The sequence below is a fragment of the Rana temporaria genome, chromosome 7 (assembly GCF_905171775.1).
Source record: "Rana temporaria chromosome 7, aRanTem1.1, whole genome shotgun sequence".
Taxonomy (NCBI): domain Eukaryota; kingdom Metazoa; phylum Chordata; class Amphibia; order Anura; family Ranidae; genus Rana; species Rana temporaria.
The window spans coordinates 148089021-148113638 of NC_053495.1; the positions used below are offsets into that span (position 1 = coordinate 148089021).

At 43.9% G+C, this 24618-nt stretch overlaps 1 protein-coding gene across 1 annotated transcript in view; it reads right to left on the minus strand.

The window, feature by feature from the left end:
- The window catches only part of LOC120945739 (calcium-activated chloride channel regulator 1-like), a 58185-nt gene that overhangs the window by 4760 nt on the left and 28807 nt on the right, over positions 1-24618 (minus strand). The window contains exons 7-12 of the mRNA XM_040360104.1: positions 18615-18836; positions 13770-13950; positions 11646-11752; positions 8973-9194; positions 4244-4514; positions 2626-2790 (exon numbers count right to left, since the gene is read on the minus strand). Of these exons, the coding sequence (XP_040216038.1) occupies positions 2626-2790; positions 4244-4514; positions 8973-9194; positions 11646-11752; positions 13770-13950; positions 18615-18836 (1168 nt within the window). The remainder of the gene's footprint in view (positions 1-2625; positions 2791-4243; positions 4515-8972; positions 9195-11645; positions 11753-13769; positions 13951-18614; positions 18837-24618) is intronic.

The following is a 24618-nucleotide window of genomic DNA, read 5'->3' on the forward strand; positions in this document are numbered from 1 at the left end:
CTGCTGCTATCAGGTGGATTGTTTTTTCTTTTAAAATAGTGTTCATGTGACCATTTGTGTACTGCAATCTGTGCAATACCAGAGCAGTGGGTGGCAAAAACCAGCAGCCCCAGGTCAATACCTTCGACATCACTATACCTTTTCCCAGACTTTAACACCCAGAAGCCACTGTGCCCATCAAACGCAGCCACTGTACCCACAAATTGTCAACACTGGGCCATCAAACGCAGCCACTGTGCCATCAATTGCTGCCACTGAGCCCATCAAACGCAGCCACTGTACCCACAAATTGTCACCACTGTGCCATCAAACGCAGCTACTGTGCTCATCAATTGTTGCCAGTGTGCCCATCAATTGCCGCTACTGTGCCCATCAATTGCTGTCAGTGTGCCCATCAATTGCCGCTACTGTGCCTATCAATTGCTGCCAGTGTGCTCATTAATTGCTGCTACTGTGATCATCAATTGTTGCCAGTGTGCCCATCAATTGCCACTACTGTGCCCATCAATTGCTGTCAGTGTGCCCATCAAATGTCGCTACTGTGCCCACCAATTGCTGCCAGTGTGCTCATCAATTGCCGCTACTGTGCCCATCAATTGCTGCCAGTGTGCCCATCAATTGCCGCAGCTGTGCCCATCAATTGCTGCCAGTGTGCCCATCAATTGCCCCTACTGTGTCCATCAAATTCTGCCAGTGTGCATCCTCCGCCCATCCGGCACTTACCTGTCTGGGTGGGGCAGCGGTTCACGGCGATGGTGTCCTCCACGCGCCTCGATGTCTCCCGTCCTCTCTTCCCATCCTCTGCTATGATTGGGCGCCTATCGTTTCAGATAATCAGGTGACAGGTAACAGACATGAGCACCTGATTGGCTGAGAGGCGGTTCAGTGTCAGGAAACTGAATATTCATTCGCTTTCCTAAAGCTGAGTAAACTGCAAGCGCCCAGCATGGTGCCAGCTGTTTACCTTTTTGGACACCTATTAGACCCTATGGCTCTAATGAGGTGCTTCCAAAAAATACCTTTCCACTGTAATTCAGGCTCCCGGCACCCAAAAAGGGTCTGGGCACCTGAATAGGGAGTGGCAGTGACGACCATAGATAGATTCATGCAATGCATGAATCTATATATGGGGATAGAGGGGTGGCCCCGTATTGACGCACCGCCACTGGTGGAGGGATGAAAATGCAAATCCCTTTTTCATACTGTAAGAGCAAGATTTGCAAACCACAAAAAGATAGTGAGACAAAGGAGGTTATTTATGAAAGGCAACTCCACTTTGCACTATAAGTGCAAAGTGCACTTGAAATTGCACTTGGAAGTGCAGTCGTTGTACATCTGATGGGTAGATCTGAAATGAGGGTAATCTCTTATGATGTTATCATCCAATCGTGTGCAAGCTAAAATGCTGTTTTTTCTTTTCCTTGCATGTCCCCCTCAAATCTACAGTGACTGCACTTGAAAGAGCACTTGCAGTGACCTTTGCACTTGAAGTTCAATGATTGCGAGCATGCGTCAAATTGATTTCGAGCATGCGTAGGATTTTTGAGCGTTAGAATTGCATACAGACGATTGGAATTTCCGGTAAGAACTTTTCCCGTCGGAAAATTTGAGAACCGACTCTCAAATTTTTGCTGTTGGAAATTCCGATCGTGTGTACAGGGCATTATACTAGATGTGTTCTGGGAAGGTTTCAGAACTTTTTTCCACTGTCATGTAGATCTGGACGTTGCTTACTTTTCTTATGCAGGGCAGCATGAATTCTCCATAATGCCCTAACTCTTCACTTGGTTTATACCAAAGTGGTGTTGGGCAGAGAGAATTCCCTTCACTCCCTGCTTTACTGGCACAGATACATACAAAACACTTCTCTGATTTTAAATTGACACTGGACTGAAACTAAAGGAGATGTTTGCTATCTAAGCCCAAGCACATATTATGGACCATAAGGGAGTTAAAGTGGATGTAAACCCGAATTTTTTTTTTTTTTTTTTTTTTCTGGCCTGTCACAATGTAGAGTATAAGATTTGCTATCATCTGTGCCCAGTCTTGCCACAAAGAGTTAATCCAGCTCTGAGCAATCCTCTTTTCGTGAGGTAAACGGTCAAACAGGAGAAAACTTTTGTCCATTCTTCCCCCTTGCTGTGAATGACAGGTTATTTACATATTTCATGCACTAGCCTGAGACAGGCCTTATTTTTTAATTCCCATCATGTGGTTACTTTTCTGGATTTTGACTGGATGTTAGTGATCATAGCAGAATTGGGCGGGGATTCTACTGACATCACGACTCCACCCACCGAGCTCCAGACAACAGACCCACCCACAGAATCTGAAGTTTTTCAGTTCTTATAACAAACAGAGTGGAGATATTTGACAGGTAAGGATACATGCAGGAGGCATGCATATCCTTATAGATCAGCACTGTGGTAGTAGTTTAGAAAGGATGAGAGTGGGTTTACATCCACTTTAAGGATATCGCAAAGACATCTGCATGTGTCTGTCTAGCTCACCACATTGACTAAATGTTTGTGCTTGAATAGCAGTTGAACAGGTAACCAAACAATACTCTGGCACCAATGAATAGGATGCAATTAGACCACACAAATGAATTAAAGGTAATCTTACCATTTTCTATATAACCAGGAACATACAGTGCGTGACTTTGGCGCAATGTCAAGCGGCTTTTACCCTCTACACCTTTAACTCGCACTTTTAGGCTATGTCTCCCATCAACCCTAAAAGCAGTAAAGTATTTTGAATACACTCCATCATTCTTCACGATATCAGCACCTAAGACAAAAAAAAGGGTAAAATATAAGACTTTTAGGGGTACTTCACAGAAAACTGATACTTAAGCTGTGGTTCAATACCACAATTTTAGAGGGCTTTGAAGCATTAATAGTGTTATTTACCAAGGAAGTTTGTCAGACTAGCCTAAATGCATTGACTTGGGTATTCTAATTAACTTCAGCCAAACACAGCTATTGATTTCTAACTTCTAACTTTCTGTTAATCGGTACTCATTAAAGGCTGAAATAGTAGCCATAAGTTCTTGTTCCATTGCTTTTTTGGCTATTTTGCACTCATGTCTAAAGAAAATTGGCTACAGGATGTGTACAGATTGAGTCACCTGCCACAGCCTTTGCCAAAGGATCTTGCTTTCTCTGATGGCTATCCAGTTATACATGAAATACACATTTTGTATGGACAGATGGTCATAGGTGCACTTTCAGCCTAAGATAGACAGGGGCCATTCCCAGTTTGACAATATTTGCTTGCAATCCAAAAAGTTGTCAAGAGGTGGAGCAGTTGAACAGAAGTGCAATTTTCGAATGAGTATTGTAATTTTTCTATTACTGTGCGGGAGATAAAATAGTTACTGTTCACGTTTCAACAGTGTAATAAGTTGCTTGTCTAGAGTTAATCTTAATATTAGAATTTGAATATATAAACATATGATCAGTAATATCAAATTACACTTTAGTATCATTATGGTAGTGTCTGTTCAGCATAAGCAGTGGTAGAAATGTATATAAAAATGCATGCCTTCCAACCCTTGTCAAATCCAGCACCACATTAAGATATACCAATGAGTCACACAAGTGGGAACACCAGCAATCAAACGTATAAACCGGCAATGCTCTGTGATAAGCAGTGATCAGCCGTGATCATCATGATCTCGGCTTATCACGGTTTATTAAACGTACACCTAAGTTTTATAATAATTAACACTTGCATCTGAACTCTGTTATGGAACTGTTATGCCGCGTACACACGATCCGACATTCCGACAACAAAACCATGGATTTTTTTCCAACGGTTTGTTCGTTCAAACTTGTCTTGCATACACACGCTCACACAAATGTTGTCGGAAATTCAGAACGTCAAGAACGCGGTGACGTACAACACTACGACGAGCTGAGAAAAATTAAGTTCAATGTTTCTGAGCATGCGTCGTATTGATTCCAAGCATGCGTAGGATTTTTGTGCGTCGGAATTGCATATAGACAATCGGAATTTACCTTTGTCGGAAAAATTGAGAACCAGCTCTCAAACATTTGTTGTCGGAAATTCCGACAGAAAATGTCCGATGGAGCCTATACACGGTCGGAATATCCGACAAAAAGCTCACATCGAACATTTGTTGTCGGAAACAATTCATGAACTGTATATTTGCTCTATTTATTTTCTGCAATACCCCTACTTTGATTCATGTCATATAAAATAATATTTTTTCAGCTACCTGCTCCATTATCCAGAAGTTCCAGGGTAGTGGGTGCTCCAGACTCGGGTTCAATAATCGCTGTGACGTTTGCGCCCTTCACTGGTAACATACCTTGACTCACTGACACATAAACCACCATTGGATAAGGGAAAACATTTTTATCTGTATTCATATGGGCTTTGACGGTAATTGGAGGTGCATTTTCATCAGCTGCTTTTGAATTCACAATTAAACTTATGGATTGATTATATGTCCAAGTGTTGCACAGACTGTAATCCCATTGTCCCCTCTACAGAGAAAGAAAGACTAGTGTTATTTAATATTTCTGGAATTGTAAAGTATATTAAAGCAGAGGCCCATTAACAACTCAATTAAGCAAGAACTAATGGGTTGGGCCAAAGGGAATATAGGGCCAGATCCACAAAGAGCCGGCATAACGTAGAAATTCCCATTTAAGTTACACTGCCTTAAAATTTCTACCTAAGTGCCCGATCCACAAAGCACTTACCTAGAAATTTTCGGCTGTGTAACTTAAATTCCGCCAGCGCAAGGCCTTCCTCTTCAAATGGGGACGATTCCCATTTAAATTCGGCGCGCTCCCGCGCCGGCCGTACTACGCATGCTCGTGACGTCATTTTCCCGACGTGCATAGCGCGAAATTACGCGGAGCTTTGTGGATCGCGACGGGTCAATAAAGTTGCGTCGGGAAAAAAAAAGATACGGTGAAAAAAAAAAATTTAAAACAAAAAAAAACGCGTCGCTGGACAGAAGGGTCTGCTTTTACAAGGTGTAAACAGTTTACACTTTGTAAAAGCAGCCCTAATTTTACACATGCAACTTAAAACTTATGGAGAAAAAACGAAGCTGAAAAGCCTCGTGGATCTCCGTAAGTGCTAATTTGCATACCCGAGGCGGCATTTTGACGCAAAATGCCCCCAGCGGCGGATGCGGTACTGCATCCTAAGATCCGGCAGTGTAAGTCTCTTACACATGCCGGATCTTCTGTCTATCTCTTGGAAACTGATTCTGTGGATCAGTTCCAAAGATAGAAACAGGGATACGACGGCGTATCAGTAGATACGCCGTCGTATCTCTTTTGAGGATATGGCCCATTGTGTAAGTATTTGTTTTTTTCCATGATCATGACTTATAGGCTATCATAGATGATGAATATAAAATGATTGATTTATAAGGTTCATAACATTATTGATTTATAAAAAAAACGCAAGAAAGACATTGCATATGAATATCACGCTAGGTTATGTGGTTCATAAATAATGAGTTAAGAAAATCTTTCTTTTTTTTTTATAAATCAATAATGTTATAGTCATCATCCATGAACCCATAACCCATGAATAAGTCATGTGACGTAACGCATAGGGGGAGGAGCCAAGTGACTACATCGACGGTGTTCTGAATACACCAGATGCCGAGTAAGGAGCTATTCGCTTCACTTGTCTGAGTGTCTATATGCGCTGTGGGCTTACGGCCAAATGTGAGTGGAACCACCTGAAGTATTAAAACCTGATTATTGTCTTGTGGATTCAGCATTGTGCAATGATATTTTTTCTTTCTTCTTACATGTGAGAATTGCACAACTAATGTATATGAATACTAGGCAATATCCAACACTGCAAATAAAATAACAGAGAAAACAAGCTAAAGCTGATATATTGCTGGACTGATTGATTGTATTCAGGTCTGTAGCTCATTATTACGAACAACCAGTGTAGCCTAGGAATGAGGTGGACACTCCTCATAATCTTAGGTGTTTCTTTCAGTGTGTTTGTTTTCTGAAATATTCTTTTGCACTATTGCACTTTTTACCATCGCAGGTTGCTATACATATTGTTGCACAGACTATTTATCAATCACAGGCTGCTATATATATATGTTTTCATTTTAGCACAGAGCACGATTTTTCCCACCTTTGCTACATTTTTGTTGTGCATTAATAGAGGGTTGGTTTTAGCGCAACATTATTTTGTATAATAGATTTATTTGGTTATCAGAACACCACTGAATGATTGCAGCTGGAATCATTTGTTTTTCTTTTATTATCACCTGTTTTTTTATATTCGTATTAGCGCTTACGTTTTTACATTTTCACTGATGTCTGTTTTTAACCTACAAAATGTGAATTGATCCTACATTCCTTGCTTAATTAAACAATTGTTTATGGTCTACACTCAGAGGCGCTTTTTGCTTTTCTTTTCTCTTCATAGTGTAGTAAAACCCTAAAAGAGTAGAGCATGACTGCAGCCTCACTTTGCAGGTGGAAAATCAGGGGACACTGGCTCCTGGCCTTCAGCCAAGTGCCCTGGGCTCCAGGTATGCAGTTACTACCATTCAAATGAGCTTTAGCCCACGTTCACACTGGGTACGATTTGCTTCGATTTGAGATAAGATTTCAGATGTGAAATCGCATCTCAAATCGGCGGCATTTGCCGGCAATTGTCGGCAATGACACCGCCCTAATCGGTGCGACGCCGCACCGATTTCAAAAAGTAGTTCCTGTACTACTTTTTGCGATTTTGGGCCGCCATTTACATTGACATCCGTGCAGAAACCTGCACAGATGTCTCTTAAATCGCGGGAGTGAAGCCGTTTGAATTCAGCTGAACTCGCATGGCTTCACTCCCACAGCCCAGTGTGAACCAGGGCTTAGGGTGTTAATTGCTTTGGGTGTAGCCACATTAGGACCAGGCTTTTTCTGGCACTTTTTTGTTTACAAAGTTTAAATTTGTATTTTTTTCTAGAAAATTAATTGTAACCCTGAAACAGTATATTTTTTTTATAAGAGACCCTAGGGAATAAATTGGTGATCTTTCAATTTTTTTATGTTACATGGTATTTGCGGAGCAGTTTTGGGGAAAAATACCCTTTAAAATAGAAAAGATCAAAAAATAAGTTTAATATTTTGCTTTAAAAAACAAACAAAAAACATTTACTTCCAGCCTGGACCGGAAGTGACGTCATGACGTTACTCCAGTCCTCCAAGGCCACGCACCGGACCATTTCTTGGGCAAGCCAGGGGAAACAGTAAGCTCGAGAGACACCGGACGGGGGGAGGGGGAGTCCCCTCCTCTTGCTTCTAAAAGCACTCATGAGCCGCTCTAAATGGTTTTATGAGAAGGCCAGCCGCCAGCTGAAAAAAAGCACTGCCGGGTTTATGGCCAATATCTTTAGACATAATCCCGGTAAATCCTGGTATATTTCCTGGGAGATATTGTGGATAAATATTACTGTTTCATTATAAGTAAGCCAAACCACGTTCTTAATGTCCATTATTTTCTTGGTCACCCTGTGACCCTAACAGACACAGGGTAACTTAGACATAGGAGGTGCATTGGGAGCTGAAGCCAGGGTTTCCCAACCTCTTCAAGGGATTCCGGGTTCCACCAGCCCCCCGCCCAAAGTGACTCTCGTCACACTATCTATGAAAACTTACACTATAAGGTTAAAAAAAAAAACAGGAGAGAGTACAAATAGCGGGAAAAGAGAAGAGATAGAGAAAACAGAAAAGGAGCCTTGGTCAATGTGGCATTTCACAACCTTTCACTATAGATGAGGTGTCTGTGGGTGCCCTGGATGTCTTTCCGTACCTTAACAACAACCCTAAGTCTATGTTTACACTATTGCGACCCCAAAATCGCGTGATTTAGAGTGTGACTTTGGAGTGCGACTTTGAGTGCAGCTTTGATCCAACTTTACACTCCCTGGATCAAAGTCTCATTAAAGTAGTGCAGTAACCTTTTCAATGTTTTTGATTTTCAAAGTCGCATAGACTGGAATGGGTACCATTGAAATCAATGGACTGTGACTTGTCATGCGACCTAATGTGTCCAAAGTCGCATGATAAATTGCACTAGTGGAAACAAAGCCTAATAGAGACAATTATATCACTCACAAAGTCAGAGGACATATATATGTACTGTTACATGTGTAGTGGGAAATTACTTCTCACCTGATGATGCTGATCTCAGTCTACTACTACATTTACACTAGATGAAAAGTCATCCAACCAGACGACTGTTTCCCTATCTTATTTGAACATCGTTTTTCATCAAAATAAAGACTTTGTTTTATTCCAGCTACATGTGCAAAAGACACCTCTTGCTCCATATAGGAATAAAATGCAATTAATGTAATCCCTGTGTATGCCCCTGATTGTATGATATACTGTATTTTTAAGCCATACCATGGTGTCAAGGAGGAACGGGACAAGAGGCAGCTGCCCTGGGTGCAACAGTTTACTGTAGGGATGGGGGCACTTTCCTTCTGTTACAAGGACAGTGGCATCACTACTTCTGTCAACTCAGCGCTGGGAGCAGCAAGGAGAGGAGGAGAGAGCCGGGGCGTGGTGCTGGCTGTGTCCTCTCTCCTCCTCCACCTTCCTAACAGTGCAGCACTTCTGTATTAAGTGGGCAGCGGTGTTCACAGACACACAGGAGCTGCACTAGCACAAAGGAGGAGGGGGAGAGAGAGCACAGCCTGCACCGTCGAGTGGAGAAGGAGTGGAAAAGAGAGTCAAGTCGCACCTGAAATCGCCAAAAAATTGTGCAGGAATTTTTTTTTCAAATCAGTAGGGCACCGCAAAGTCGGAGTCGCATCGATTTAAACAGTTTCATTGCCAACAATATGGTGCAAATTTTAATGCGATTTGGAACTGTCAAATCGCATGAAAAGTCTTGCCGGTATGAATAGGGGCTTAGATATAAAGACATACTTTACACTTATAGTTTACCTCTGCTGTTCCTGGAATTTCAAGCCTTGATGATTTGGAGACTGTATCATTGGTGAAATTTACTGCTGTATATATACGTCCTGTGGGATCTTGTAAACTAATATTTAGTAATGCACTTTCCCAAGTTACTACAAAGAAAGTATAATTTCCTATTGTGTTGTCAATAAATATGCTGCCATTCAAATAGTCTCCTGGTTTAAGGATTGATGCCTTGCTTTCTAGCTGAAATAAATAATTAGTGGTAAATATATCTAAAATGGATTGTAAGTTAACATATATACATAAAATGCTGTGCTTTGAAGCAAATAAAAGGAAGCAGCTAATAGTCATGTCATATGCTCAGAGCCGGTTCACACTGGGGCGACTTGGGATCCGACTTGAAGTCGCCTCAAGTCGTCCCAAGTCGCGCTGTCGAGAAAAACAATGCAAGTGAATGGGAGCGGTGTTAATACACACAACTCGAGTCGCTCCGACTTCAAAAGAAGTTCCTGTACTACTTCAATCCAACTTGTAGGCGATTTGTACCCATTGATTTCAATGGAAGTCGCCTCCAAGTCTGATCACTGTCTTAACTGGAGCGACTTTCCAGGAAGATAACATACATTTCTCAGGCAAACCTCTCCCTCCCCTCCCTCTCCCAGAGCTGATTGTTGTTTGATTGGCCACTGGAAATTCTCCTGTCCTGGAGACGACTTCAAGTCGTGTTGTAAATCGCCCCAGATCGCCCTGTGGTTCATGCTCAAGTCGTGTCGGAGTCGCCTCTGAAAGTCGCGCTGGAAGTCGTGTCGCCCTAATGTGAACCGACTCTACTGTATTTAGATTTCATGATGTTCATGGCGGGTTTAAATAATGTTTTATTTTTATATGAACTTTACCCCTTTTTGTATGCTTAGACCCCGCTGCTTTAACTACTTGCCGACCAGCCACCATCATTCTACGGCGGCAGGTCGGCTCTCCTGGGCGAGAGCCCGTAGCTCTACGTCGGCTCTTTGAGCGGCCACTAGGGGCGCGTGTGCGCCGCCGACTCCCGTGCGTGTGCCCGGCGGGCTTTTTAGAGGCGTTATACCGCCACCGCGGCTCCCGCCCCAGTCTGAAAGGGGCCTTAGTGTGATTACTAGCAAATTAAAACCAAACAATGTGGTGTAGTGCTAATCCTGGAAGGGGCTGCTGATTGCCACAGGTTCTTCTCCCAGACTAGTGCAGAGGCAGCCAGGCACACAGGAACATTCACTCACTCTGGCTCAAAGATCAGTCATGGGGGTTGTCTTTTTGTAGTTTTACTGCTGAATAAACTTGAGTGGAGCGCAGGTAGCTATGAGAAACTCTAGCAACACTGCAGTAACAAGATGACACTATTTCTATGCTTCTTAGGACAGTCTTTACAGCAGGAGCTAAGAGAATTGCCAGCATTAAGACTCTGCTAGAATTGTCCCAGTCCAAACAACCACTGGCACATGTGCACAAGGGAAGCGGAAAACAGTTACTAGAATCCTAAACTCAGGTCTGTACTCACAATGTCCCTGGATACCTCCTTCCAATATCAGCCAGACATTCACCAGCAAGCTCTCTAGACCAGATGCTCAGTAAAATCCCTTGATTAGCTTCAAAGATTCTCAGAATTTGGCCCCCCCAACTCGGCTGGGACCTTGGTGACCACATGTAGAATTTCAGCTGAGCTGGGAGCTTCTCCCACTGAACAAGAACAGGACTGTCCCTAGACAGTTTATGTACCCCACAGCCTCCTACTGGGCACCTTTCCAGGGATCAGGCGGAGACGACACAAATTTCAGGCTGCTAATTTGCCTTTTCCGTCTTACTACATTCTAGAATCCTCCAGATGGCAGGGGGAAACAATCAAACTTGAAGCCAGGGAAGTCCAGAACAGCCCAAAGCAATCACATACGACTCCACTGTTTACAGAGGAGCCAAAATGTATCTAACCATCCTAGTGGCCTATCTAGGAGGGTGCTACATCCGTATTGGAAACAGCATGACATAAAATTGCAATATTGCTGGTTTCAGTGCATCATACATTAGCGCAGCTTTCTTTTTTGTATATTGTGTTTTAATATTGTATAACCTTTTTTAGTTGCAGCTTTTTTAGTAGTTAAGTTAGAGTAAGCGCAGTATATTTTTTCTATTTCTATTTAATTCTGGTGCACTGGTCATTCTCTACATCTTATGCCTCGTACACACAACCGTGACAGCTTTTGGCCAGGAAAACTGGCCGTGTGTATGCTCCATGGCAGCTTTCCAGACAGGAAATCGCGGCGGGAAAAATAAGAACATGTTTCCTTTTTTCCCCGCCGGTTTTTAACCCGGCAGTTTTCCTATGGGGAAAGCCTGCGGGGGAGCATACACACGACCGAGATTCCCGACCAAAGCTCTCATAGCAGTTTTCCTGCCAGGAAAATTGGCCGTGTGTAGGGGGAAAAAGCTGCCGAGCCGGTTCTCGGCTTTCCCCTCGGGTTTCCGCCAAGAAAAGTCCGCCGGGAAAGCCAATGGTGTGTACGAGGCATTAGTAATAAAACCTGGCCTATAAGAGCCTATGACCCTTCCCTGATTCATCCAAAATTAACTTAAAATGTTTTTGTTGGAGATGAAATGTTCAATTGATAATAACATTCACATTCATACAAACAATTAAAGGTACCTTATCTTAAATTTAATCACCTGAATAGACTGTTGTGTAATATCCCCATTTTCAAATGAAAGCCCTGTAAATGCATCAATCAGTAATGTAGTGTCAACATTATCATTAGCTAAGAACTGTCGTCCTCCTGAAAAAAAAAAAAAAAAAAAAAATGTTGTTAAAATGTATGTTTTTTTATTTATTAGAATTTATTGTACTAAAATTTGCAGGGATTTCGCAAACAACCAGGTCTTATTTTTTTTACGTTTTGAGATACCTTCTCACTTAGTCATAGGCTATGATTCTATGAAAGCCAATCACTAAATCTATGTATGGGCAGGTTGATTGTACTGATTTTACACCCATTAAGGTCAGTGGGAACATGCTATAATGGTGAGCCAAAAACTTGGGTTGAAGTGCATTATTTTTATACAAAATCCTCCTTGAGATTTTTTTTTTAAAGTAAACTGTCTGGCGGTAGCATGATCACATCCTGGCAGCTACTGCTCTGAAAAGCGATTCACAGCAGATTACTTTTCAGAGGGTAGTTAACACTACCATTCATTCAAAAGAGCCCTTATAGTGAGAAGGGACTAAAGCAATCCAAAAGCCTTCACACGAATCAGTGTGTAACACAGTAAAGCTTCACTTTCTACCTCAGTGTCCCTAGGGCAAGTTAAGTGGTGAATCTTCCTAGTGGGAATACCAGTGGCGGTGCGTGCATAGAGGGTGCAAGAGCGCCGTCCCCTCTAGCTCCTGCACTGCCACTGAATATAATACACAGATTCATGCATTGCATGAATCTATGTATTGTTGATGCCGCCCACTATTCAGATGGCTGGCCCCCTGGTGAGCGCCGGCCATCTGAATAACGGCAGCTGGTTGGCTATGGAAGTGCCTATCAGAGCCAGCGGCTCTGAAAGGGTTTCCGATTACAGCCTGAGGGCTGTAATCAACTTCCAAATAGTTAACCAGGGGACGCACAGGGGTGCGTTTCCTGGCTAACACTGACAGGCGTCTCAGCCAATCAGGTTCACCGGTTACCGGTAACCTGATTGGCTGAAGAGTCATCGATGGTGGGAGAAGACATTGAGGGACCGTGGAAGGAGGTTGGCTGACCCCAGAAAGGTAAGTGCCGGGCGGGGGGGGGGGCAATCTGGCAGCATTTTACAGGGCACAGTGGCTACAATTGATGGGCACAGTGGTGACAATTGATGGGCACAGTGGTGACATTTGATGGGCACAGTGGTAACAATTGTTGGCACAGTGGCTGTGTTTGATGGCATGGCACAGTGGCTGCGTTTTTGGCATGGCACAGTGGTGACAATTGATGGGCACAGTGGCGACAATTGATGGCACAGTGGTAACAATTGATGGCACAGTGGTAACAATTGATGGCACAGTGGCTGCGTTTGATGGCACAGTGGCTGTGTTTGATGGCACAGTGGCTGCGTTTGGCATGGCACAGTGGTGACAATTAATGGGCACAGTGGTGACAATTGATGGCACAGTGGCTGAGTTTGATGGCATGGCACAGTGGTGACAATTGATAGGCACAGTGGCGATAAATGATGGCACAGTGGCTGCGTTTGATGGCATTGCACAGTGGCGACAATTGATGGCACAGTGGCGCCAATTGATGGCATGGCACAGTGGCGACAATTGATGGCACAGTGGCTACAATTGATGGCATGGCACAGTGGCTGCGTTTGATGGACACAGTGGCTGCGTTTTATGAGCACAGTGGCTGCGATTGATGGGCACAGTAGCTGCGTTTGATGGGCACAGTGAGGCTGCAATTGTTTTTTTCGTTTGTTTGCACCCCCCAAAAAAATTTGAGCACCAGCCGCCACTGGGGAATACAGACAGTCATCTCAACTTGTCCAGGTTATCTAAAAATAAAATGTAATCTTTACATACAGTACCTTTTAATCATTTGTGAAGGTCGTTATGGAATATATGTTGCACATTGGCAATATTTGTATAATAATCTCGAATTCGCCTGCAAGTAACACTCCAAATATATTTATACCAGGATAAAGGGGCTGGGGTTGGGGGATATCACAAGAAGAGGCCATATTTTTTACTTCGCTAATATATTGAACATAACTGCGAAATGCTATGTTTTGGAGTAGAAGTATTATTAGAATATTAGATTGCTTTACCTGTGTTTTTAACTATGTCAAATAGTGATTTGGTATAATCTGGTCCCAGAGTTATAAAATTTATGGTAGCACCACTTTTATATATATCATTGAAACATAGTGAGGTGTCTTTATTGTCTTCCCCGTCTGATAACAGGATTATTTCAGTGCCATGTGAAGATCCATCAAACTTTTTATTAACCTAAATTTAAAATGAGAAAATAGAAAGTTGCTACAGTATGGTGGTGATAAAATGTGTATGAGCAGTAAACATTGTACTTAAAGGGTTGTAAAGGTTTGTTTTTTATTTTCTAAATAGGTTTCTTTAAGCTAGTGCATTGTTGGTTCACTTACCTTTTCCTTCGATTTCCCCTTCTAAATGTTTTTTTCTTTGTCTGAATTTCTCACTTCCTGTTTCTCCTCAGTAAACTTGTCCCCATCATCCAAGCCGTTCTGGCTGGGGGTTAGTCAGTCAGAACAGCTTACTCAGGAGGAACAGGAAGTGAGAAATTCAGACGAACAAGCAATGCACTAGCTTAAAGGAACCTATTTACAAAATAAAAAAACAAACCTTTACAACCCCTTTAATAGAGTCAAACCATCATCTATTACGTTTTAATGTCTCCAATGGTTGAGATCAACAAACACAACCCCAAGATCCAGGGGAGGACTGACAACTCATGGGGCCCCCGGGCAATAGGAGATTATGGGGGCCCCCAGCAAGCTGCTTGCTGTGGGGGCACTCGACAGGAGCTGGAGGGGCCAGGAGCAGCGAAGAGGGACCCGAGAAGGGAAGGATCCGGGCTGCTCTGTGAAATACCAACAGCACAGAGGATGTAAGTATAAAACGCTTTTTATTTATTTTGGTCTTAACCACAACTGGGGTAATTTTCCAGGGAAATAGTGCACCTACATCAAACAAAGGACATCAAGTCAACAGCTTCTGCTCACATCCTTTATAGTAGGAGAAGCTGCTGGTTGCTGGGACAATGATACTCCACCATTTGCTCCTTATACCCAGTACAGGAAACACATAGGAGCACAGGGCCAAATCCACAAAGCAGATGCGCCAACTTAACTCGAGATTTCTAATTTTACACGGCGCTTATCTTTGCGCCTGATCCTCAAAACGAGATACGCATGAAATTCCGGTATTTCCGTCCTACCTAAAATAATTACACCGGCGCTTCTTTGTGCGCAAATTACGCAAGACACGCCGCTGTATTTGATAGGCAAAGATGCAAATGAGGGAGATAGGGCGATCCACAAAATTAAGTGTGTGCGGCGTAGATTACGACCTGTGCGCTTCTGTTAGTTTCCCGGAGCAATTTTACTCTTTATAAAAGCAGCCCTAATTTTACACATGCCGTGTAAAGGTCAGCTAAAGCAATACCATGAAGGAAGAGCTGACCACACACACTTGCTGGACTACAATCTGTATGCCACCATGCCAGGGGCATCCATGCCCCTATCTATAATAGTGACTTTAGTAACCCAGGGTACCCCCTCTTCTGAGGGAACAGCAGTCAGGAGACGCCTCGCAGAATGCATATTTGCAGAGTAAACGCACATTAATGATGTCACAATGAGAATGCATGAATGCACGCCACTGTGGTCCCTAGCACAGACACATCACATGCACATCGAATTGGATTAGATCCAAGTACCCCCCCCTTTGGTACTTGGGAGCAGCAATGCCACGCCACGGCTCCAATTATGTCACTGTGCATTCATACACCATTCAGGAACCTGGGATCACTTCTCCCTGGTCCTGGGGATCCCTTCTCCACCAAAACTAAGGGTGACACCCTTATTTTATCAGGAATGCCACCCCCCCACATTCACACATCATTCACACACATAAATCAAATCATAAGTACAGAATACCAAATGAAATAATAAAAAAAAAAAAAAAAACATAAAAAAAAAAAAAAAAAAGTATCCCTGCTAATTACTTATCGGCGGCGATTGCTACGCCTTGGCTGGGCACGGCCACGCCCTCGCGGAGGATGTCCATTGGGGGGGTGTGAGCTGGGGAAGAAGGAGCCTCCTGGGGGGGAGGGGAAGGAGGAGCCTCCTGGGGGGGTGAGCAGGGGAAGGAGGAGCCTCCTGGGGGGGGTAAAGCAGGGGAAGGAGGAGCCTCCTGGGGGGGGTGAGCAGGGGAAGGAGGAGCCTCCTGGGGGGGTGAGCAGGGGAAGGAGGAGCCTCCCCTGCTGGCCTGCCCTCCAAGGCCACTGCAATTCTACTGAGACAGGCAGTGAGGGCAGCCGCATTGGCCTGGCCAGACCTAGTATTGTCCTGCACAGCCTGGGTCAGGGCAGTCACCTCCCGGGCCACGCCTGTTGTGGCGGTCTGTAGGTCGTTCATGCATGTAATGACCGCCACTGAATTGGTGGCCACATCACCGACTGCCTCCATCATTACACCCAGGCTGTGCTCCATCTGGGTAATTTTTTGGAGCATTTTATCCAGAGTGCGGGTCTGCCGGGCATTGTCCCTCAGCAGACTGACCGGCAGACGCTCGGCCACCTCCATGGTGTCCTGGGTCGCCATCCTGCCTGCCCCTGAGGCTTGTGGCCTGGGAGGAGGGGATAGAGTGACCCTTGTGGGTGGAGGCCTGTTGGGGGAGAAGTGGGAGGGGCTACCCCTGATGGTGGCCTGACTGGTGCCAGCCTCTGGGGTAGCCTCAGGGGAAAACTCAAAGGTCATCATATCAGACGCCAACAGGACTTCCCGGCCAATCTGAATATTTTCTTCCTCCTCCCCCTCATCCTCCTCCCCCTCAACCTCCTCATGAGGGGAGGTTTGGCCACTCCCCTCCCCTGGGGAATCCTGCCCTACTTGGGAGTCATCAGCAGCCTGTCTTGGGGGTGGTGCAGCAGCCTGGCCTGATGGGCCAGCAACCTCCTGGCCTGATGGGCCTGCAACCTCCTGGCCATCTGTGGAGGACACAAAACAATCACAGGTTTGAGGATCCACACACTTGGCACATCTTCCCTTCCCCCACCCACACATGCTAATCACCAGAGAGAAAAATCAAAAACTTACCTGTCCTCACAGGAACATCTGACTGATAGCCAGGCAGGCCCACCACCTGCTGTTTGTGGAAACACTGGGCCACTGCCCATTCCTCCTCCGTCAGTCTGACTGGGCAGGGTCCCCCTCCTCCAGTGCCCCTGGTATGGGCGTCCATCTTTGCCATCTTATTGCGGACGACGCTCCTAAGGTCGTTAATTTTTTTCTGTATGCCAGCGGGGTCCTGGTCTCCCCCCCTGCCGCATTGACCTGATCCGTTATCCGTTTAAGGAGCTCCTTCCTCCTGCCCGGGGGGTGTTCCGGCTCTCAGGGCCATGCAGATATCTCCCAGGGTGATATTAAGCTTCCTGCGCTTGGGGGCCATCACAGACACCACCCAGCACCAAGAAACTCACCCAAAAAACAATCACCAATACACACCCAACAAACAGACAAAAATACACACCCAAAAAATAGACAAAAATAAACACCCAACAAACAGACAAAAATACACACCCAAAAAAACTGACAAAAATATACACCCAACAAACAGACAAAAATATACACCCAAAACACAGACAAAAATCTAAACACACAAGCAGACAGCTACTATAAATTCAAAATAAAACACGAACAAAAAACAAACAAAATACAAGCACAAAAAAAAAACAGCAAAAACAATAACAAACAAATTAACACAATTCACTTATCAAAAACAAACACCAACTAGACTCTTCAACTCCTCAAACACTTTTCTCACAAACACAACTTAACAACACACCAACAAACGTTAAGAGCAGAAGCAAATTGCTCATGGAAGGGAACACAGGGAAATACTTTTGCAAGGGAAGTGTGTTTGACTGGGGCTTTTTATACACAGGGCGATCCTCAAACTAAGCACGCTTGGCCTTTTACCTATATCACTGATTGCGCCGAGCAAAGTTCTGCACATGCGCAGTGAGCAGCAGATTTGTGCGCGCATGCGCAGTACGGCCGGCCCTTCATTTGCATGGGGTCACGGCTCATTACAATGAAGCACGCCCACTTCCTTCCCACTTGCAATAACCCCGCCTTACGCCTCGGAATTTAAGTTACGTAAGCGCAATTTTGTGCGCAAATGCGCTGTGGATACGGCACTTACGACACCAACTTAGAGTGCCGTAACTTAAATGACATAACTTAATTTGCGCCGCTGGCTGTGGATTTGGCCCACATTTATTAATTCTGTTGCACAGCAAGGCAATACTTAAAGTGTATTGTTGTTGTTGTTGTTCAGTTGTTTAGTCGTGACCTCATGGACCATAGAGCGCCAGGCTTTTCCACTGCCTCCTGGTGCCTGCTTATTTTTATGTTCAGTGTTTTGATGATGCTATCTATCCATCTTGTTTTCTGTCGTCCTCTTCTCTTTTTTCCTTCCATGTTTCCCAGCATCAGGGGGGTCCCAGCAATGAGTCCACTCTCTGAAGTAGGTGGCCTTAGAGTGTATATTACCCCAATATTTTATATTCCTGACATGACATTTTCGGGTCCGGTGGTGCGGCAGGCGTCGTATTTGACAATGGATCTACATCGGGGGACACTGTTTTTTATTTTTTAATAAAGGAATTGTCTCTGTGTTTTTATAAATTTATGACACTTTTTTGGTGAATGGGTAGGAGTACTATGTAAAGGGGGCTTCCAGATTCCGATAAGCCCCCCCCCCCATAACCACAGCCCAGGTTTGCATGCTTGGATAAGGGCCTGGCAAGCATTGGAGGGGGGGGGATTTGTTTTTAAAGTTTGGCGTGAGGTTCCACTAAAAATCCGAGGGCAGCTACAGTACAGTATATCCACAATAATTCAGAATATTACCTCAATGCCAGTCAGAACTCCTAAACATATATCTGTTCCTCCATCTGCTTTTGTTGGAAGAAAGGATTTCAGAGTCTTTCGATCCTGATCATTATTAATTTGCATCAGTGAAGTTGCAATTTCATAAGATGTTGAAAATTTGACAATTCCCACGTAACATCCAACTTCAATGATCTGTATAACAAAGATTTCTGCTGCCTGGTATAATCGTTGAATACGGTTCTGAAAAATATTAAAAGTTATTTAAACACTTCAGCAAAGTAAATTAACATATATATATATATATATAGATATATATATATATATATATATATATATATATATATATATATATATATATATATATATACATAGTTGTGCTCATAAGTTTACATACTCTAGCAGAATTTATGATTCTTACCCATTTTTCAGAGAATATGAATGATAACACAAAAACATTTCTTTCACTCATGGTTAGTGTTTGGCTGAAGCCATTCAGTTTCTCTGTTGTTATGATTTGAAAAGAGTAAACACATTCATATTCACATTCATATTCTCTGAAAAATGGTCAAGAAATCATAAATTCTGCCCGGGTATGTAAACTTATGAGCACAACCATAGGTGTGCGCAGCCTATTACATTAGGGTGTGCACCCCAAAGCTCAAACACACATGTGTATACATATAGGGCAGTAGGGCAATGGACAATGTCAGTAGAACAGTTGATGGTGTCAGTGGGCAGGGACTGCTGTCAGTAGTTTATTTTTATTTAATTGTATTATTACTTTTTAAAACATTTTTTATTTTATTATTTTTTACAATATTTTTTTACAATAATTTTTTATTCTTTTCTTTTACAATTGGGGGGCTTTGGTGAGATATCAGGGGCCTAAACAGACCCCTGATATCTCACATTCAAGACATAGAAAGGGGCTGAGGACAGATATTCCCAAGTCCCTTTCTCTGCAGCCAAGCGGGAGGGGGAATCTGTGCAGCACAGGGTGATTAGGGTGTGCCTGGGCACACCTGGCACACCCTGTGCGCACGCCTATGTGCACAACTGTATATATACTAGGGGTGCGTATCTTCACTGGTCTCACGATTCGATGCGATTATCTGGTCAACGATTCGATTCTGCGATGCATCACGATTACCGACGAGCTCTCACTTCCGCTTGGGCCGCCTAGGTGGCCTTTCCTCCCTGCAATCTTCTGAGACACATCAAATGCCAGCGCCTTGAGGCGATTAAGTTCGCATTTGTTGCGCTATAAAAGTTTCTTACTCACTCACTCACTCACTCAAGATTGCCCGGCTATGCAGGACAGCGCAGTGAGACATGCGCACCTGGATGTGAAGCTGCAAGCTGTTACAGCCGCATGCCCACAATAGTATTGCCAGCGCCGTGGACAGAATGGAGGGTTCGGGTGGCCACGTCGCTGGAATGTGGGACAGGTGAGTGTCTATTTATTAAAAGTCAGAAGATACACTTTTTTTGTAGCTGCTGACTTTTAATAAAAACATTTTTTACTGAACTCTGCTTTTAAATAAAAATAACCTCACTCCCTTAAAGTGGAGTTCCACATAAAAGTGGAACTTCCGCTTTAAGCACTCCTCACCCCCTGATATGCCACATTTGACATGTCATTTTCTTTAGGGGGGTGTCCTCTTTTTAGTGGGACTTCCTGTCCCGGCCACCTAGGTGACACCTTCTCTTGCCCTAGGTGGCCCCGCCCTGCCAGCGATCTTCTGGGACACAACACAGGTCCCAGAAGATTGGCTGGCCAATGGCAGATCACAGTGCGTGCCTGGCCATGAAGCCGTAAGCTATTATGGCGGGGAAAGGTACGGGACTCCGTGCGGGCGCATCGCTGGACTGTGGGACAGGTAAGTGTCGGTTTAATAAAAGTCACCAGCTACACTTTTTGTAGCTGCTGACTTTTACTAAACTAAAGAACAGTGGCACTCCACTATACAAAGTGCACTAATTCGGTGCACTACAGGGTACAGGAATTCACACATGTGGCTGGTGGGAGGTCAGGTCAGGAGGGATTAGAATACACAGCAAGTTCCCTGTACTGTCTCTGTGTTGAAATTTCATTGGGCTCCCAAGTTTGCACATTCCAGCACACTAGGAGTTAACGCAATGGAATGTGCAAACTTGGGAGCCTAGGGAAATGTCAACACAGAGCACTTGTAGGAGAAAGCATACTGCTGTTAGAATACCCATTTTGTAATACATGCCGTTATAATCCATTAAGTGGCCACTGCTGTATGTGCTTTTTAAAATATATGCAGCTTCTCATACCTGCATTTCTGTCTGTGTATACTCTGTATATTCCGCACATATGACTCTGTCCTGTCCGGCCCGCCTCTCACTTCTCGTCTCTCGTTCTCCTGTTTCCTGACGTCAGTGGGAGTTCTCAGCCCCGCCCACCGACTTTAGCTATCAGATGAGAAGAGAGGCGGGCAGGGCTGACGTCAGGAGAGACGTGGGAGGTGAGAGGCGGGCTGGAGCAAACTGTCACATGAGCGGAATATTCAGAGTATACAGACAGAAATATAGGTATGAAACACTGTATATTTTAAAAAGCACATAAAAAGCGGTGGCCACTTAATGGATTATAACGGCATGTGTTACAAAACGGGGATTTTAATAGACACGTTCGGATCGCTCTCCCGGGAGGGGCTGGGCAAGTCAAGATGACGTCACCCGACATCGATTATTGGGGTCACATGCATCGATGCCGCATCAGGGACCCCCGAATCGAGATGCATCGATGCAACGATTATATTCAGCATCCCTAATATATACAGTATCTCACAAAAGTGAGTACACCCTCACATTTTTGTAAATATTTTATTATATCTTTTCATGTGACAACACTGAAGAAATTCATACTTCATATTCCCATCGCACACTTTCCTGGATCCGCTCTTGGGTTTGGGTGCTTGTAGCAACAACCAGATGGAAACTGGTACACATTACAGGTTACAGTAGAAATATTTGCCAGCACACCATGGAACGATGTAAATAGCGTCCAAACGGATGTTTTATTGCATGATCACAACACAAAGAAAGTGCCTTTGTCATGCCTGACAAAGGGGCCCTACGTGGCTCTGAAACTCTGCACTTTCTTTGTGTTGTGATCATGCAATAAAACATCCGTTTGGATGCCATTTACGTCGTTCCATGGTGTGCTGGAAAATATTTTTACTGTAACACTGAAGAAATTACACTTTGCTACAATGTAAAGTAGTGAGTGCACAGCTTGTATAACAGGGTACATTTGCTGTCCCCTCAAAATAACTCAAAACACAGCCATTAATGTCTAAACTGCTGGCAACAAAAGTGAGTACACCACTAAGTGAAAATGGCCAAATTGGACCCAATTAACCATTTTCTCTTCCTGGTGTCATGTGACTCATTAGTGTTACAATGTCTCATGTGTGAATGGGGAGCAGGTGTGTTAAATTTGGTGTTATCGCTCTCACTCTCTCATACTGGATTACTGGAACCATGTCCTGTGGTCTGATGAGACCAAGATAAACTTATTTGGTTCAGATGGTGTCAAGCATGCGTGGCGGCAACCAGGTGAGGAGTACAAAGACGAGTGTGTCTTGCCTACAGTCAAGCATGGTGGTGGGAGTGTCATGGTCTGGGACTGCATGAGTGCTGCCGGCACTGGGGAGCTACAGTTCATTGAGGGAACCATGAATGCCAACATGTACTGTGACATACTGAAGCAGAGCATGATTCCTTCCCTTCGGAGACTGGGCCGCAGGGCAGTATTCCAACATGATAATGACCCCAAACACACCTTCAAGACGACCACTGCCTTGCTAAAGAATCTGAGGGGGAAGTTGGTGGACTGGCCAAGTATGTCTCCAGACCTAAACCCTATTAAGCATCTGTGGGGCATCCTCAAACAGAAGGTGGAGGAGCACAAGGTCTCTAACATCATCAAACGTCATGGAGGAGTGGAAGAGGACTCCATTGGCAACCTGTGAAGCTCTGGGGAGGGTTAAGGCAGTGCTGAAAAATAATGGTGGCCACACAATATATTGACACTTTGGGCCCAATTTGGACATTTTCACTTAGAGGTGTATTCACTTTTGTTGCCAGCAGTCTAGACATTAATGGCTGTGTGTTGAGTTATTTTCAGGGGATTTTCACTGTTATACAAGCTGTACACTCACTACTTTACATTGTAGCAAAGTGTAATTTCTTCAGTGTTGTCACGTGAAAAGGTATAATAATATATTTACAAAAATGTGAGGGGTGTACTCACTTTTGTGAGATACTGTATATCAAAGCTCCTGTAATGAGCCAGTGCATATAGTGAACATACAGCATGACATACATTATGAGCTAGTGCAAAATATGGAATGTGCAGCATGACATGCAGAGTAAAGTCAGCGTGGAATAATAAACATACAGCCTGGCATTCAGAAAAAGTCTGTGCAAATTATTGAAAGTACAGCATGGTGTCTGGATTGAGATATTATGGAATGATAAACATACAACATTCTATGTCTTGGTGCAGAATAGTCAATGGACAGCATGGCATACAGAAGGAGCCTGTCTGGAATAGGATATGTGCAGCTTGGCATGTGGAATGAGCCAGTGAAGAATGGTGAATGTACAGCCTGGCATGCAGAATAAAATGGTGCAGATTAGGTAATGGTGTCCAGATAGAAGTAATGTTTAATGGTGAATGTACAGCATGGCACACAGAAGGTACTAATACAGAATAGTGAATGTATAGCATGGTACATGGAACGAGCCAGTTTGAAATGGGGAACATACAACACTGCATATAGAACAAACCAATACAGAATGGTCAATATACAGCATGTAGTGTACTAGTACAGTTATTAGTAAAGTGTATAGTAGAGTTAAAAAAGTAACTTCCAGCTACTGCTCAGTCTTATGCCGCGTACACACGATCATTTTTCAACATGAAAAAAACATAGTTTTTCAAAAATGTCATGTAAAATGATAGTGTGTGGGCTTCACATCATTTTTCAGGTTCTGAAAAACGACAAAAAAATTAACGTTGTATTAAACGATGTCGTTTTTCGGGTTGTAAAAAATGATCGTGTGTAGGCTAAAACAACGTAAAAAACCCCTGCATGCTCAGAAGCAAGTTATGAGACGGGAGCACTCGTTCTGGTAAAACTACCGTTCATAATGGAGTAAGCACATTCATCACACGGTAACAGACAAAAAAGCGTGAATCGTCTTTTACTAACACGGAATCAGCTAAAGCAGCCCAAAGGCAAACAGAACTTCCCCTTTATAGTGCCGTTGTACGTGTTGTACGTCACCGCGCTTTGCTAGATCATTTTTTAAAAACAATGGTGTGTAGGCAACATCGTTTTAATGATGAAGTTGGGAAAACGCCGTTTTTTCGACATGCTGAAAAACAACATTTTTTTTCATGCTGAAAAATGATCGTGTGTACGCGGAATTAGTCTGTCCACCCCTACAAATTAAAAAGATGCAGTGATAATTGAGCCCAAGGACTGGTGGGTGCCTCTGTAGTTAGTTTTCGACCCATTCAGACCTCTTTTAGCATGGATCCACAGATGCAGTGACAGCTCACACAATTGTTGTCACTTGATAACCAAGAGTTGTCAGAGGAAATCTTCCACTACTCCTCCTCTGCCATGCTCTGCATTATATGATGTCAACAGTCAGACGCAATGGAAGAGTAGTGGACATTTTCCTTTGCCAGCTCTTTTAATTACAGCAGTCTGAAGGAAGTGTGAATGGGACTAAGGCCCCATACACACGAGAGGATTTATCCGCGGATACGGTCCAGCGGACCGTATCCGCGGATAAATCCTCTCGAGGATTTCAGAGGATTTCTATGCGATGGCGTGTACACACCATCGCATTGAAATCCGCGCTGAAATCCTCTGCCGATGACGTGTCGCGCCGTCGCCGCTATTATGACGCGGCGACGGGCGCGACGCTGTCATATAAGGAATTCCACGCATGCGTCAAATCATTACGACGCGTG